This window comes from Carassius gibelio, chromosome B22 (genome assembly GCF_023724105.1).
Source record: "Carassius gibelio isolate Cgi1373 ecotype wild population from Czech Republic chromosome B22, carGib1.2-hapl.c, whole genome shotgun sequence".
Classification (NCBI taxonomy): domain Eukaryota; kingdom Metazoa; phylum Chordata; class Actinopteri; order Cypriniformes; family Cyprinidae; genus Carassius; species Carassius gibelio.
The window spans coordinates 35,918,419-35,936,965 of NC_068417.1; the positions used below are offsets into that span (position 1 = coordinate 35,918,419).

Here is an 18,547-nt window from a genome sequence, read left to right on the forward strand (position 1 = left end):
AAAAAAAATCCGTGATTGTGACTTTTATAGTTGCTATCCTTACAGTAATGCTTTTGAACATTATTAATTATTAAAAAAGCAAAGGTGCATCTAATGGCTTGGTTTATGCAAGAAAGATTTCCCGAGTGCATTTAGCTGTGTTGCTTTTCTGATTCACCCTTCACGGACATGAAGTCAAATGACAATCTGAGGAAACCAGCTGCACATGACTTAATGAGTCACTGTCCAGGTGCTCTAGAGTTGCCTGGCATGGTAGAGGAAAGAAACAAGTGTCATGAAACCAAACAAGACCAGTGGGAGTCAGCAGCACAGCACAGGATGCAGCAGTTTTTAATCCATTTTAGGAATCAAAAGCCACTGTGTTTTCATTGAAGTGTAGCTTTTGAAGAACAGAGGCAGGTTTGAGATCATGTCTCAGTGAAGGGCCCTCAATGTCAGTGGCTCGCGGACACTCCATCAGCCGTGTTTATCTGGAGACGGTGGTGTGCTTTACTGATAACAGATACTGCCATGTGGAGCCAGCACTCCCCCTTCCTGCTGTCCCAACACAGACCCACTTTCTGGAAGCCAGATGAGTGCCTTAATGTTGTTATATGATGTCCATTAAAAGACTTTAAATAAACAGTTATATTCCTATATTTAGTTTGACCTTTAGTTTTAAACACTCAAACTACTTGCGTTTGCATTGTCCTGTGTACTGCGCACAGCCAGATAAATCACTTAGTGATAAATCACTAAATCCACTGAATAGAATATCTGAATTATGCAAATATATAAATATGAAAAAAAATTAATTGTGCATTTATGGTAAACGAAAAACTATTTTTTTTTTTTGGGGCTTTTATCTTTTATTAGGACAGGACAATGTGTAGCAGACAGGAAATAGAGTGGAAGACAGAGGGGATGGGATCTGGAACTTGGGACGCCTGTATTACAATGGCATTATGTAAAGTTTGTTGGAGGCATTACTTTACATGAGCTTTCTTTAGTCATATAGTCATGCAGAGGTGACTATCTTGTAAGACAGAATCCGTGGATTGAGTACACAGTTCCTGCGCTGTGAGCACATCTGGGGTAGTTGCCTTCGGTGTTCCACAAAGGAAGAAGATAACACATTTGACTTTTGCACTAATACAACATGGTGGCTTTCCTCTGGTCCTTCCTGAGCGGTCTCTGGCTGACGTAAGCATACAAACACACATACACTATTTTTCATGTTTAAAAAAAAACATCTCCCTGAAAATTGGCGAGCTGAAATACATTTTTCAAGAAAAGCTTGAACACCAGAAAGTATCAGTTCTAATATTTATGTTCCTGTTTGTACCTTCTTGTTAGATTAGCAATATGCTAACAGTAAACCCAATTGGAGTAAGGAGCACTGTTTTATGACATAAAGGGTTGGCATTTAAAGTGCTCCAAATCAGTTTAGGTTCAAGTGCTGCCTCACGGTGCGGGTACACTTCATTTTCTGCGTTCCGCTCAGTTTAAGCCATTCAAAGTACACAGTTGAGTGTGCAAGCATAGTACAGTCCACTGATCATGAGTGAAGATGTATGCATTCAGTGCAAAAGCCCTTATATAGTTGACTTTTGTTTCCAAACACTCAAGACACTCACTCGTGCGGTTGTCTGCAAGCATACCAAATTCAGGACATCAGTGGACTGTGCTGATGACCCAATTTGTGCCAGAAGAGCTGGAGTAGACATGGGTAGTATATTTTTGCTAATTTTCTGTTTCACTTCATACAATGCACAATTGACATGTTTTGCATGTTTAGACTTCCTAGTGAACCTTTGTTTACCAGCACTCATGTACATGTATGCAGGTAAATATATGGATTAATGCAAACATTGTGCATGGACATCAACCGACTGTGCCGATGAAACAATCGAATCATGGACGGTCTGCTAGTTTGAATGGAAGATGAACAAGAGGACTTGAGTACAGGTTGAAATATTTGGCACATGTGCACTATCCAGTTGACCTTTTCGTAAACCAGGGGATCTCGACCCTACTCCTGGAGAGCTACCGTCCTGCTGCATCAGCTCCAACTCAAATCAAACACACTTGAACCAGCTAATCAAGGTTTTTTAGGGTTACCTGACAGGCAGCTGTGTTGGAACTGAGGTCTGTGGGACGGTAGATCTCCAGAAGCAGGGCTGGAGATCCTTGGCGTAAACCAGGGTTCCTCAAATCTCGCCCTGGTCTCTGATCAAACTCAACTACCTGTGATTTTTTAATGATCCTGACAACATTGATAAGCATGCTCAGGTGTGTTTGATTAGGGTCAGAGTTAAACTCTACAGGAAAGTGGATCTCGTGGGCCAGATTTGAGGATCCCTTGCGTAAACCATTCGACCGTGAGAGTGAACTGATGCATTCAACAAACCGCTGGTCTCAAAACCCACAACTGTGGTCTTTGCACTTGACTACTTACTTGACATATTTCCTGTAGTTAGTTCAAGTGTTTAAGTGGGTGTAAAGACCACAAGCTGTGTATGTGTAGGACATCTAACTATCTAATGGGACACACAATATAGTGTTGTAAAAATGTAAAGTTTTCACATAGCTTTATTTACACATTTTCTAACATTGCTCTTTCCAAAAACTCAGAAATGTCTGTTCAGTAGTCCCTATAACAGACCACACAGTTTAGTAATTGTGGTGCTTCATAATTAAAAGCAGTTGTAAACGATGTTCAAAATAAACATACTCACCTTTGTACCAATAAAACACTACAAAACCACAACACTTTACATTTTGCTACCAGATTATATGGAATATCTAATTTACATACAATGGAATGTTTCCTTGACATCTTGCGATTTCGTGGCACGTGAGTCCCTGAACACGACGAATGGTAGCATGTGCTTAGCATCGGATACTGGTACGGAGTGTGGATGTAGTGTGCGATAAGGGTCCCGACTTGTGGCATTTTGTAAAACTGGGACAGTTTTGTGCACACACTTCCTGTTGAACATGCTTTTAAGTGCCAGAGACCACAAGAGTGGGTATTTGGACAGGCCCCCTGTGTGTTGATGTCAGAATTGGCATTACACAGGATGAGGTCGTGCGGGAAGTACTTTTCAAGTTAAGAAAGAAAGACATGAACATCTAGGATGACATGGGGGTGAGTAAATTATCAGGAAAGTTTTATTCTGGAAGTGAATTTATCCGTTAAGGAAGCTCAAAGGTACTTGAAAGGATATATTACCATGACATTTGTACAAAATTATACAAACCATGTATAAAACAAGTAATATGAGTTTCATATGATAGCTATAGCTGTTCTGTGTATTTTAATATGACTGGAATGTTTTATTGAGCATTAAATATCAAGGCCCGAAACTACTGGGTAAACGACACAAGGTGCGATTCCACTCAAGACAGTTTTTTAAAAAATCTGGTGTAAAGTGACATTAATAGTTGTATTGGGAGTGGTGTTGGCGCAGTGGATAAGGCACATGCCTTTGGAGTGAAACACCCGGGTTCGAATCCACTGAGACACCAATGTGTCCCTGAGCAAGACACTTAACCCTTAGTTGCTCCAGAGGCGTATTTATATCTATATCTATAGATATAGATATAGCAATTGTAATTCGCAAAGCGTCAGCTAAATGATTAAATGTAATAGTTATGTAGTTTTACATAAACACTTTGAACTAAAGGTTGACAATGTATTCATCTGCTTCGTTTGTCCGCAGGGTTGTCACAATGCGAAGGCCTGCAGGAAATCTGCAAATGCAAGGCACAACACAGCTGAGGATTCAGAGGTTTGGTACTCCATCATGCCGAGCTCAAAACAGCTCAGCTTGAGACATAAAAACATGTCCCGAGAGCTCGTCCCCCATGGACATATCTAATCTCACCAGGAATTCTGTTCCAAAGAGCACAGCATTTACACTAGAAGGACACTGCTATGCTTTAACTAACTCTGCATCTCTAGACCTAGTAACTCTGGGGATCGGTTAAGACAAGCTCAGCTTTATCCATCGTTAACAACAAATAACCTGCTCTTTGATGGTTTCCTTTGGACTTCCTCATTCCCAAGGGGCCGATTGGACGACATAACCTGTAGGGCACACTCACATCTGCCAAGAGCTGGTTGCAAAGGAGGCTTCATTTTAGGGGACAGAAACAGAGGGACTTATGGTCCAAATATTGTCCACTTTCAGGCCAAGGGTGGGGGGGGGGTGAAATCCCCCTGAAGCACAGGATGCACATGGACATACCATGACAGCTAGAATAAAGCAGGATATGGAGAGAGAACGAAAGGAAGAGAGGATTGTGGGACGCAGCTGAAGTTCGTTTAAATAATTCCTGTTTTGCAGGGCTGTTTTTGTGTCCCGTTGTTGTAGTGCACCATCCAGGAAGCTGGAGAGACAGTGTTGTCGTCAGAGCCAAATAAAACACATTAGTCACTTTAGTTAAACTACATTTACTGGAGAAAATGCGAGTGGGCTTTACTTTGAAATGCACTTCCATGACGGGTGTAGCTGGTGGTTGTTAGAGCATTGCACTGCAGTTTTTAGGGTCTTCTGAGTGGTTGCCAATGTTGGAATGTGCTATACTGTTGGTAAGACATTGTTAGGGTGTTCTGGATAGTTATGACATTGGGTGTTGGGGGGTGGTTCAGTTCCTCCTCAAAATATTGTATAAGAAAAAATAGCCAACATTACAAAATATATAATTTAAAATTGTATAAACTGCTCATTTTTCTAAATGATGCCTCCCATGAGTCCACTGAGTTTTAACAGACCTCCTAAAGTGTGTGGTGAGTTTAGTGGTGGGTAATTGAGAATGAATGGGGCAAAGTGAGAGGAGGCAATGCTTTCATCGCGATATGACTGGTTATGTTCGGCTGTGATTGGTTCATGCGATAAATCCCCCCCAAAATGTAACGTTTACACTAGTGCATTTTCATTTTAAAGTGCATAACGTTCGCTATGGTCGTACACTTCGCCAGAATTTTCAACCTTCGAAAATTGAGACGTTTTAGATTGAAAACTCCAGGGTTTGCCTAAAGGCGGATTGGAATGCCTACAACACATTTCCCATTCGCACCACTGGAACTGGCGACTGTTGACTGTCTTTTGTAATGGTCATTAGCCATGGCACACAAAGGCAGCCTATTTGCTGTTTTGGATTGTTTTTAGCACATTTCATTGTGGTTGTTACGGCATTGCTAGGTGGTTGTTATAATGCGTTTATTAATTTTTGCACATTGAAATACTGATATTAGGGCTGGTGGATCATAAGTGTTTTGGCTGGTTGTACATTTTACAGTTGCTAAGCAGTTGCTTATTGGCCCATGTCATGGTTCATGGTCAGCTGACATGAATTTTACACAAGCGCATATTTTATTCAGTAAATTATACTTTTTTTTATTGACCTTTGATCTCATACTTAAGCCAGTTAGTATTAATACCTTCATATCTTCATTAAATTAATTTACCATTTATTTAAATGCCTTTCTATTTTAATTTTTTTTAAGTACTTCTGGAACAAACGCCTCACAAAGAGATATTTGAGACAAACAGGTAAGGAAGGTATGTGAAATAAGAGAACAAATGAAGAAAGAGGATTAACGAACCTGAAATAGAAGCATTATAGACACAAGTTCACTTGAGATTTCAGCACTGTTGGAGTTCATTTGTGCAGATGTTCAGGCCGACTGGGGAAAGACGTGACACACAGTAGGACTTCACATCTTCTGCCAGTTTGATCAAAATATTATGAAAAAAAGAATGTTTTATGTAACCAATATACATTAAAGGTTACAAATAACTTGTTTTATATATATGATCTTTTTTGTTGTATTTTTGTAAAATGACGCAACAGAGCATTTTTGTATAAAATGTATTATATTTAATGTACAAAAATACTCACAATTTGTGACTTCAAAGCACAAACCAAACCTAAAATCACAAACAACAGGTATAAACATCAATCTGTTAGCTCAATTTATACTTTGACCTGTATTAGTTTCCGTTACCATCTCTATTTTACACCGCTTACTCATGCAAAACAGGCTAATATTAAGTTTTATGATTAACACGTACACAAAAGCAGCGACAACAATACAACAGCATCAAATCACATGCGTGACACGGAAACCACAATTCAGACTGATCGAAAACACCTTCATCCTTTTATGTTTTTACATCTATCTGCTTCCTCTGACCGAGGGTGGTCGAGGTTCAAGAGAAACAAAGCAGGAGCGGAGCGCCAGGTGTTTGGAAGGTTGTGGGATAATGAAAGTACTTGTTGTGATTATTGCCCAAGTGTGTTGTGTTACAGAGGCGCTCTGTTGCAGGGACTGAAAGGCCCTCCGAAACCACAATCCTCAGCTTTGTTCTGCAGGCCCATGGTCGTCTCCGTTGGCCTGACCGCGATGATAAACTTGGATGGTGTTACAGGAAGTTGGATGCTCCTCTGGTGATAAAGCTTCTCTTTTTTCACTTTCTATGTGATTGGCTGCCTGGAAGGTGAAAAGAATAGGAATGGGAATAGAAGGGAATATTTTTACACAAATATGCTCAGCATTTTTAGAACTGGTTTAGTCACTCTTAATTAGCAGTTGACCCCCTTTTCTCCCTAATGAGGGGGGAGGGGAGAATTTTGTGGTTTCTAAAAAGAATAAGACTCTACTTAGTCAGTGGCTGTAAAAGATTATAACATTTATGGAAAAACCATGGGATGGGCATGTGAAGTAATCAATCATCATCATATTTCAGACAACTATTCAGATACCAAATACATAATACTTGTCTTTTAAATTATAGCACAGACGCAGCTGCATACAATAGTTCCTGACAGCAACATTAAATGTCAAGAGAATGTTCCAATGTAACCTGCCTCATCTCATGGAGTTCAAACTGACTGAGGTGGCCAATTAAATCAAAGTAGGCATGGTTTACCATTCAGCAAAGCACGAATTCCATCATGAGTTGTCAGTTAAAAGTTGAAATAATGTCAAATTTGGACATTTTGAATTGAAAATATATTATCATTTTCGTGATTCATGTAATTCTTAATTGAATGTGACGAGGAAATTATTAAAGGGTTAGTTCCCCCCAAAATGAAAATTGTCATTTATTACTCGGTCCAAACCTGTAAGACGTTCAGTTTTGTGATGCTACGATAATACTTTTCTTTTGCGCAAAGAAAACAAAAGTAACAATTTACTTTAGCCATTCTTCTCCGACCTCTGCCATTTTAGAGAGTATTTAAATGCATACGCACACTTTCCTCTAAGCCTCAAAAAAAGCTTATTATGCAAATTATGTTCACGCACGCTTTGCACCCGAATGTAAACAACAGTAATCATGTCCAATAAGTTCTTGGCTACTCTCCAAAATGGTTAAAGACGTTACTCGAGGGAGAAGAATGGTTGAGTAAATTGTTATTTTTGTTTTCTTTGCGCAAAAAGAAAAGTATTCTTGTAGCATCGCAAAACTGAAGTTAAGCCACTGATGTCACATGGACTGTTTTACTGATGTATTTCATATGTTTCAGTTGCGTTGCTGTCTATTTCATTAAAAATATCTTAATTTGTGTTGGAATGAGTAATTAATGACAGTATTTTCATTTTGGGGTGAACTAACCCTTTACAATTTTGACATATTAGACCAAAGTAAAGACCTAAAAAAAAATTTTCTTATTAAACTATTTTGAACTATTTAATGATTTCCGTCTTCTCCAATAGTGATGTAATGCCTTTAAATTCAAGCCATGGATATTTTTGACATTTAGTGAGATTCATCCCTCCAAGCAATGATCTCACGTTGGATAATGACGTATTCGGAGTTCAACGGATATGTTTTCAGTGGTCTTGACTGATTAGATTGTGGTCTGAACAGACACACTTTCCTGTTAGTAACATTACGATCAGTGAGATAGAAAAGATGGACCACTTAACAGGAAGTAAACATAATATGGAGCCTTGACAATGTGTGCATTAGATAGGAAAATTGATTTTCCAGTAATGCATCTGTAAAGTTCAGCAGCAGGCAGGAAGTAGTAACACCAAATACAACACAGGCAAGACTAATTCCATCTGATTTATGAGACTGAAAGGCCAGAAAGACAGACAGACCTCACAGTGGACTGATAAAAAATTCATTATCAGAGACAGTGAGAAATAAATAGTGAAAGGCGGCATTCATAGAATGAAGAAGATAGAAACAAAGAACACATAATAAGTAAATGTGATCAATTAAATCAGTGACTAAACGTACACTCTGCTTTCATTTTGCTGATCATAATATTGACTGCCATTGAATACAGTTAATGTTCACATTTTAAATGTCAGGATGTAATGAATGTTTTAAGTTACTTTAAACATCAAATGCAAAGAGACACTACTTCTAAAATTCAGTTTACCAAAAAATAAATAACTAATATATACAAAATAACTACTTAAAAAAACAGTCGTGCCCTGGCCACCACCTAAAAGACTCTAAAACCCACTCTGAGTAACTTAGCAATGAGCCATAACATCTCAGCAACCAACCAAAACGCTGTAGTAAAAACCCAAATCACCTACCACTTTACACCTTAGCAGTCTCCTACAACACCATATCAATCACCCAGCAACAAACTAACCACCCTACCAACCTCCCAGAACCCCCAATCAAGCACTAGCTAACACTCAAAATCCTGTAGCGACAACGTGAACCAAGACCAACACCATAAACACTTGGAAAACCTTAGAAACGTCCCAGAACACCATATCAATCATTAAGAACACCCTAGTAACAAACTAAACACAATTCCAACAATCCAGAACAACACATACACATTATCCCAATACACCACACTATCAATCAACCTGAATGCATTAGCAACAACTCAGAACACCTTAACAACCCCCCCCCCCAAAAAGCATCCCTGCATCCTACAACACCCTAGCAACAACACCAAATCCACTAACAATCCAGAACACCTTAACCAACTAAAACACTGTAGCAACAACCCAGAACAACCTATCAATCACAAACACACCCCAAGTACCTTTAAGAACCAAGCAACAACCAAGAAAAATCTAGCAAGCACCGAAACACTGCAGCAGAACACCTACAACACCATAGCAACAACCCAGCTAGAACCCAGAACACCCAAGTAACCGCACAAAACATTGTATTGATCACCCAGGACACCATGTTAACCACCCAGAACGACCTGGCAATAAATTAAACAATCTTCCCAACCATCTAAAACACCCTTGTAACACCCTTAACGCAAGAGTAACAGTTTAGAACACTTTAGCAACCACCCAGAACACTTTAAACACCTGAAAACCATCCAGAACACCCTAGCAACTACCCAAACACCATAACAATCCAGGACACCATCGCAACCACTTAAAACACCATAACAACAACCTAGCAAGAACCCAAAACACCAAAACCTCCCTGAACACTAAATCAATCACCCAGAATGCTCTAGCAACTAACTAAACACCCAACCAACCAGCCAGAACACCTTAATCACCAGCAACAGTCCACATACCCTAGCAACCACCATAATGCCTTATCCAATAATTTTATAAACATTATAAACATTCCAGAACACCTTAGCAACTCTCAAAAAACTGTAACAATCACGTGCAACAAACCATATCCTAGCAACCGCAATAAAAACAACTCAGAATGTCCTAGCAACCACCCAGAAGTGGTTTATTTTCCTCATTTGCAAGTCGCTAAATAAAAATTATGGTAATTAATTTACGCATAACGGAACACAAATCTGATTAGAATTATATGTTCACTTACTCATGTAGAACAAAACAAACATAACCCCAGGTATTTATTAAATAGAGTTGTTGATGCTTTGTTTCGTTAATTAAGCCAGTGTTGACATTTCCCAACAGCACAGCAGTAATGACTTTATGAACTACTTTACTTCTGAGATAGATACTATTAGAGGTAAAATGTAACCATTCAGCCGTCAGCTACAGTATCGCATCAGACAGCACACTATAGACCCCCTGAGGAACAGTTCCACTCATTCTCTACTATAGGAGAGGAAGAATTGTATACATTTGTTAAATCCTCTAAACCCCCCTTCCTCAAATCTTACCCTGGAGGTCCAATGCACTGCATGGTTTAGCTCCAACCCTGATCAAAGTCACCTGTCTGTGATTTTCTAATGATCCCAAATGCATTGATTGGCATTGAATAGCATGCTCAGGTGTGTTTGATTAGGGCTAGATCTAAACTTGGAACTTGGAAAGTGGATCTCGAGGTCCAGATTTGAGGATCCCTGCTCTAAACCAACAGCAGCCAGAGTTCTTACTAGAACCAGGAAGTATGACCATATTAGCCCTGTCCTGTCCACACTGCACTGGCTCCCTATCAAACATCGTATAGATTTTAAAATATTGCTTATTACTTATAAAGCCCTGAATGGTTTAGCACCTCAGTATTTGAATGAGCTCCTGTTACATTATACTCCTCTACGTCCGCTACGTTCTCAAAACTCAGGCAATTTGATAATACCTAGAATATCAAAATCAACTGCGGGCGGCAGATCCTTTTCCTATTTGGCGCCTAAACTCTGGAATAACCTACCTAACATTGTTCGGGAGGCAGACACACTCTTGCAGTTTAAATCTAGATTAAAGACCCATCTCTTTAACCTGGCTTACACATAACATACTAATATGCTTTTAATATCCAAATCCGTTAAAGGATTTTAAGCTGCATTAATTAGGTAAACTGGAACCGGTAACACTTCACATAACACCCAATGTACTTGCTACATCATTAGAAGAATGGCATCTACGCTAATATTAGTCTGTTTCTCTCTTATTCCGAGGTCACCGTAGCCACCAGATCCAGTCTGTATCCAGATCAGAGGGTCACTGCAGTCACCCGGATCCAGTACGTATCCAGACCAGATGGTGGATCAGCACCTAGAAAGGACCTCTACTGCCCTGAAAGATAGCGGAGACCAGGACAACTAGAGCCCCAGATACAGATCCCCTGTAAAGACCTTGTCTCAGAGGACCACCAGGACAAGACCAAAGGGCTTGTGACTTGTTTGCACAGATACTATTTAAACTGAACTGAGCTGGATGATGACATCACCGAATTCAATGATGTCATTTTGCATTACTTACACACTGTTTTCCTAATTTATGTGGTTCCGTTGCATTGACACAATCAGTTATGTTTAAAGCGCTATATAAATAAAGGTGACTTGACTTGACATATGGGTCTTACTTATTAAAGTAAGTACCCCACACTTTCACCAGCTTATTGAAATGAAATATGTTAAGACATCTTAGAATCTCCAAGACACACTATGGTTTGACGTCACGACACACTCAGCTGCCCTGCAGCTGTTCTTCATACTGTTTGACATCTGTTCCAGTAAAATCAAGAACAAACGCATGAATGAGAGAGTCAACAAATAAAGACACATTAAACCAGAGGTGGGGAAACTCGAGGGCCACATCAAGTTTTTGAATATAAGTGAATGGGCCACATAGTATATGTATAACAAATGAAGCTGGTTACTGTAGTATAGTTACTGTACTAGATGTATACATATGGAGGTTCTATTCATGAAATTGAAACTAACGGTGTACGGAAAACGCACTATTCAAACTCACTTGCCTCATCACTCGAAATGTGAGAGCTATGCGCTTGACCTCGATTGCTTCATACATGTGGCTTGAAATATAAATCTCAGCACACTTCAGATGATAAAAAATATGCTATTTATAATCCAGAAAAAAAAAGTACTATATCCATTTTCATAAAAACTTGTGTGGAAAACAGAGGGAAGACAGGATAATCTTTGTAATAGGATAAAATGTCAAATTATTTCCCTGTTTTCCCCAATAAATAACTTTATATTACCAATGAAAACACATTGTCTTTCTCCCATTCTCTCATATGCCCATCTTTATTTATTTTGTTAAACGTATATAGTACAGACACACTTGGGGATATCATCTCCATTGACTGTCTTAAAGCCTAAATACATTTCCTCATAAATATCCACTTCACTCTATTATTTAATTTAGTCATCACTTAATGTAAAATAATCTGAGCCTAAACTGTTAACAACTTGTGTAACCCAAGTTTTTTCATGTGGAATCCGATACTCTGGGAACACTGGTCAACTTAACCACAAGATTTCAATCAAAATGGCTGCTTTCATTGTTCAAATGTAATTTATATGGAGATCAAATATAAGTTTGAGGAAAAACATGTTTCATGAAGAACATGAGACAAACAATACCCAGCAAGAAAAAAAAAATCTGAAATGAAAGATTAAAACTCTGTCATCTGTCTGTCAATTCTACTTGTTTTCGATTGTTATGCACATCATATTTTCTTGTGCATCTATACAACAAACACACACACACACACAATGAATTAAAGGGTTTGGTAAGCGTTGTTTAAATGTTTCTTTGGAGTACAAAGTCGCTGGGGTATATTTTTAGCAAAAAATTTAAAATTCATCAAAATTATTTTTCTTTTATGCCAAAAATCATCAGGATATTAAGTAAAGGTAATGTTCCATGAAGATATTTTGTAAATTTCTACTGTAAATATAACAAAACTTTATTTTTATTACTAAATATGCATTACTAAGAATTGATTTGGACAACTTCAAAGGTGATTTTTTCATTATTTTGACCCCCAGGTTTTCAAATAGTTGTATCTCTGCCAAATATTGTCCGATCCTAACAAACCTTACATGAATGGAAAGCTTATTTACTCAGCTTTCATGTATACATCTCTGCAAACTTACACTTAAGATTGGTTTTGGGGTTCAGTTTCACAAATATGGAAAAATAAGTTCTGATGATCCAGAACACGATCCAAAGAAAAAAAGTGACCGACCCCAAAAAGCTGACAAGCAGCCATACTGAAGATCCACAGAAAAAATGAGGTGAAGCAGTCAAAGGATACATTTGAAATGAACTGGCTAAAAATGTACCCTTTGCTAGAAATAAATGATGGAATAATGAGCTGCTCAGACTGTAAGACATACAGCAGTACACAATTTACCAACCAGTGCTACAAAATATCTCCATTAATTAGGAACGGGCCATACAGCAGCTTCAAAAAGAAAGAGAGAAGCAGAAACGTCTAATGCTATCCCAAACTGCACAGCTGCAAGGAGAAGAGGAGTTGAAGGGGTTACTTAAAACTGCTTACTTTCTTGCTGAAAATGAACGGGAACTTTTTTGTCACTTTTTGCCTGCCATGGTGTGTAAGAGCCCACAATTATGACACACAACATATGGTACACATGGGAATGAAAGTATATAATAAAGGCGTATGTACATAAACTGCACACATACAAAATGTCAATCAAGCATCAGACTTCAATTTTGCAAGGTTGGTCTTCAAACATGGGTGGACTTGGTGTGTGATCCCATAGATAAGATAAATACATAGTTTTGTTTGAGAGTGTCAGTTCTGATGGATAAGTCGAGTGAAATACTCACTCTGTTGACTGGGCCGCCCACCGGAGCCCCCTGAAGAACCGGGTCTGCTGCCGCTGTGCTGGGGCTCGCTGTTGGAGAACTGGGGGGCCAGACGAGACCTGCCAGCACTGCCTGTGTCACTGTCAGGGGTGCGAGGAATCTTAGGCCGGCTTTCAAAGCCCACGTTCTGCCCACTAGAAAGGAGAGAACGAAGAAGATGCCACCAACTTTTACATTTAAAATTTGCCCTTGTCCAATGCTTAGAGTGTCTAGCTGACTCATTTGAACCCATTTGCATGTGATTCTCAAACAAATATATCTAAATCTTTAGACATTTTATTTTAACATAAAACAAAACTTATTATAAACCATAGGGTTTTTAAGGCTCTCTTCTTTTGTACAGAACATTTACCTAAAAATAAAGAAATATCATCAAGCTTAGCATAAAGCTAAACAATAACTTGACAACCTATACAAGTTAAATTGTTTCAACTACTCCAGCAACCCACTGATTGTATAAAAAAAATATATATAAAAAAATATTTTACTAATTGTGTGTGGAAATGTTTTCAAAGATTGAGATGGGAAATATAATATTTTCTAACTTTATATAAAATACTAATATTTAAATATTTATAATTCCAAACAGTTTTTTGTTAAAATCAAATTATACTTAAGTTTTGGTAGTGAAACACTTTGCATCCTCGCCTAAAAGCTGTACTATTTTTTTCTCCGGATACCACAACTTAACAAATAAATAATAAATATTTTTATTTTATATCTCAAATTCTGAATTTTGTCTTGCAACTCTGAGTTTTGATCTGACAATTTCAACTTGTGCTGGCGGTTATTAAGCCTCTTATTAAGAAACACAACTAGATTCTGGTGAACTAGCAAATTATTGACCTATTTCAAATCTTCCATTTGTCTAAAATTTGTGAAAAAAGTTGTGTTAGCTCAATTGTGCTCTTTCCGGAAAAAAAAAAAAAAAAATCTGTATGAAGAATTTCAGGTTTCAGGCTCCACCATAGCACAGAAACTGCACTTGTTAAAATTACAAATGACCTGCTCCTTGCATCAAATCAAGGCTCCACCTCATTGCTAGTTTTAATTGATCTTAGTGCTGCGTTCGACACCATAGATCATGACATACTCATAGATCGATTACAAAACTATACAGGTATTCAAGAAGAGGCCTTAAGTTGGTCTAGATCCTACCGGTCCATTTGCTACCATTTTGATTATTTGAACAGTGAGTCATCTCATTTATCTCCAGTAAAATATGGAGTGCCACAAGGGTCTGTCCTAGGTCCTCTGCTATTTTTTTATATACATGTTGCCACTTGGTAATATTATTAGAAAATAAAGGATTAGTTTCCACTGTTATGCTGATGATACTCAGCTATATATCTCAACGAGGCCAGATGAAAATTCTAAATTATCTAAGCTAACAGAGTGTGTTAAAAATGTAAAAGATTGGATGACCAATAATGTTATCCTATTAAATTCGGATAAGACAGAGATATTACTTATTGGACCCAAAAAACAGTACACAGAATCTAGTAGACTACAGTTTGCAACTAGATGGATGTACTGTTACTTCCTCTACAGTCAAAAATCTGGGTGTTATATTAGACCGCAACTTGTCTTTTGAAAAACATAATTCCTAAGTTACAAAAACTGCATTCTTCCATCTTAGAAACATTGCCAAGCTAAGAAAAGTTATGTGTTTCTGATGCAGAAAGCTAGTTCATGCATTTATGACCTCTAGACTGGATTATTGTAATGCACTTCTAGGTGGTTGTCCTGCTTCGTCAATAAACAAGCTACAGGTAGTCCAAAATGCAGCAGCTAGAGTCCTTACCAGGTCAAGAAAATATGATCATATTACCCCAATTTTACAGTCTCTGCACTGGCTACCTATTAAGTTCCGTATCAGATACAAATTATTATTACTTACCTATAAGGCCATAAATGGTTTAGCTCCTGCGTACCTAACTAGCCTTCTACCACATTACAACCCATCACGCACCCTTAAGTCACAAAACGCTGGACTTTTGGTAGTTCTGACATTTGGCTCCCAAACTCTGGAATAGCCTTCCTGATAATGTTCATGGTTCAGACACACTCTCTCTGTTTAAATCTAGATTAAAAACCCATCTCTTTCACCAAGCATTTGAACAATGCATCTCATAATTTATGACCGCAGTTGTATCTGATCAAATGCGCATTGTTATTCTTTAGCTTGGGTTAAACTATTTCATTTTACTTGGTTGGAACAACAGCTACGCTAATTATGTCTCTATTTGTTTCTCTGTTTTGCCACCTTCAGTCTGGATCCAGAACACCTGAGAAGAGATGATACCAAACCCTAAGAGGACCTCAGATGATGCTAAACCTGAAACAACATATAGAACTACCAAATATTGCTACAAGTGTGATTGCATCATATAATAATTCCTATTAATAGTGTTTATCGTCTGGCTGACTACTTTTCTACACAGAGCGTGTTTTTGCATTTAAAACCACAAGACGTGGGGCAGTGGAATAAAAATAAATAAAATGCTACAAAAAATGCAAAACCAAAAAAAGAAACAAGCGCAGTTGTCAAACATATCCATCTAGTTTCCATAGAAAAACAATGCAAATGCAAAACAATTTTCAATGTGAATGGCCCCTTAGAAAAGTTTGCGTTGTTATATTTACATGTTTCAGGCCTTACAAAATAAACAAGACAATAAAGAAATCACTGCATACGCTCAAATTTGTTTTTCTGTTGCACGAGGTTAAAATGACAGCTTTATACAAGAAAATGTGATGCACATGTATTCACAGGGTTATTATACCATGGATCTCCAGCAGTCAGGTTGGACCGGGATTTGGGAAGAAAGGGACCTGAATCAGTTCATTGTTTAGCAGTTGTTTGATTCTCATGAAAAAGTCTGTCCTGTGGCATTGTGGACTCAAGGTTCAATGCCTTGCTCCAACTCCCAAATTCCTCTGGTCTCTCTCCAGCTCGCTGAATTCCATAGCCAAGTTACAGCCTATGACACGCTTGATAACACTGGATCCTGTGGACCTTTACATTTTAGATATGTCTTGCCACAGTGAGCATGGAATGTCGCACCCGGATCCTTAAACCTCTTGGTAAGGTACCACAGAGGTGGAAGATCCAGAGATGGGTAACGTTGGACTAAAAATGCATGGAATGGAGAGCAAACCTACCTGTATGGGTGGCCGTTTGTGTTGTTTGGGCCTGATGGAGGTACACGTCTTTCTGGGGACCCCGTAAGCCCTGATTCCACAGAGGAACGCCAGCATTCTGAATCGGTTGCTGATTGGAGAAAGACCAAAAGATGTCACACACACACCTCACACGCGGCTGACATCATTAACACACACACGCCACAGTGAAGGACCTGAGAGCTGTTCACTTTCATAAGGAAATGTAAAGTGGTCTAGGAGAGATGTGCTATATGGTTACTGTTCTTAAGGAAATTGAACAAGAATAGCTGCTAAAAGAGAAAGTTACTGAGAGATAAATTAAACAGTTGCCCCATAAATGATACAATATAATTGCTAAGACAAAAGCTAAAAAAGCACAATGAGAGGAAAGTAATTTTGAAGAGATTTTGCAAAGCTGATTCTGCTATTATTATTATTTTTAATAAATCGCACACTATTTTTTGGTGTTTGTAACTGCAAACTGCTTTGAACATGGCTCATCCAATCAGATTGTAGAACCAGAACCATCCATTTTATTATGCAATCCACAAATAGCTTACAAATTATTGTCTGATAAAGCACCAAAACAAACACATCCCATTTATGTACTTCTTGCACTGACCACATTTGCCAAGTTCAACCATTCAACCCTGTTACTAAAGTCATTAAAATGATCAAACATTAAGCCCCATCATCAAAGTCATTAAAATAATCAAATGCTCAGCCTTTACAGAATTTAAAACATCAAAATACTCAGCCCCTTTTACCAATGACAATAAAACAATCACAAATTTTGCCCTGTTACCAAAGTCTTTCAAAAAAATAAAATGTTCAGATTTTACCAAAGTTATTAACATTCCACCCTGTCACCAAAGTCATTAAAACAATAAAAAATTCCACCCTGTTACCAAAGTCATTGAAACGATCCAACATTTAGCCCTGTTACCAAAGTTATAACAATTAACAAACATTCAGCCCTGTTACCATAGTCATTAAAAACAACTTTCAGCTCTGTATCCAAAATGACAGATCAAATACTCAGGCATTTCCAAAGTTTTTAAAGAGATCAAACATTCAACTGTTACCAAAATGGAAAAATAATGACCAAACATTTATACAATACCAAAATTATCAAATAAAATCAAATACTCAATCATTACCAAGGTTATCAAAACTTTTTTTTTTTTTTTTTCATCCTTAAATTGTGAGATTTTTAATAATATCAACAAGTCCTTGCTTGACTATTTGTGCTAACTAGGGCTGGGTCTCGTCAAATTTTTTTCCTCGACTTCGATACCAGTTCCTCAATAATGCTTTTTAATACCAATTTTATGAAATAAACTTTAACAAGATTATATTATCCAAAAACGCACCAGTGTAAATGTAGCATTGCATTTATTGGGGTTGGGGTCACTACGGCCATGTAACTACCAAAATCCAGCGATTTAAAAAAATGTAATATATGTATATATACACATTTTTTTTTTTTGGAAGCGTCTAAAATGTCATACTATTGATATCACTTAAGAAGTTAAAGTAAATATGTTTGAAAACTGCATGCTTTGTCTAACAGTTAACATAAAACAGTTAAAATAAAAGTTCACTTCAGGAATTAAAGATGTGTCGATGAGATTGAAATACGTGTTTGACAAAACAGAGCAAACCGAAAAAGAAAACTTGATCAATGGCTATTATTAGCTCTCTATATAAAGTATATGGAGAAAAAGACAAACGTTGTGTTGAAAGATGCACAATACACAATCTTACAGCCTAAGATGACATGTTTATGTACATTAACAATAATTTGGGACAAATATAATGTAATTTTATGGTAAATTATGTGAGTGGTGCTCTGTGGTCGATCGAACA

General features: G+C 37.8%; 1 protein-coding gene and 1 long non-coding RNA gene across 6 annotated transcripts in view; one reads left to right on the top strand and one right to left on the bottom strand.

Annotated features, from left to right (window-relative positions):
- Positions 1–11,210, top strand: part of LOC127987284 (uncharacterized) — a 162,818-nt gene extending 151,608 nt beyond the window's left edge. The window contains exon 2 of the long non-coding RNA XR_008161151.1: positions 10,822–11,210. This is a non-coding gene — a long non-coding RNA (uncharacterized LOC127987284). The remainder of the gene's footprint in view (positions 1–10,821) is intronic.
- Positions 5,846–18,547, bottom strand: part of LOC127987279 (lisH domain-containing protein ARMC9) — a 38,562-nt gene continuing 25,860 nt past the window's right edge. For all 5 annotated transcript variants that reach the window (XM_052589530.1, XM_052589527.1, XM_052589528.1 and 2 more), the window contains 3 exons: positions 16,679–16,787; positions 13,475–13,647; positions 5,846–6,481 (listed from right to left, as the gene is read on the bottom strand). In XM_052589530.1, the coding sequence (XP_052445490.1) occupies positions 6,459–6,481; positions 13,475–13,647; positions 16,679–16,787 (305 nt within the window). In that variant the 3' untranslated portion in view covers positions 5,846–6,458. The remainder of the gene's footprint in view (positions 6,482–13,474; positions 13,648–16,678; positions 16,788–18,547) is intronic.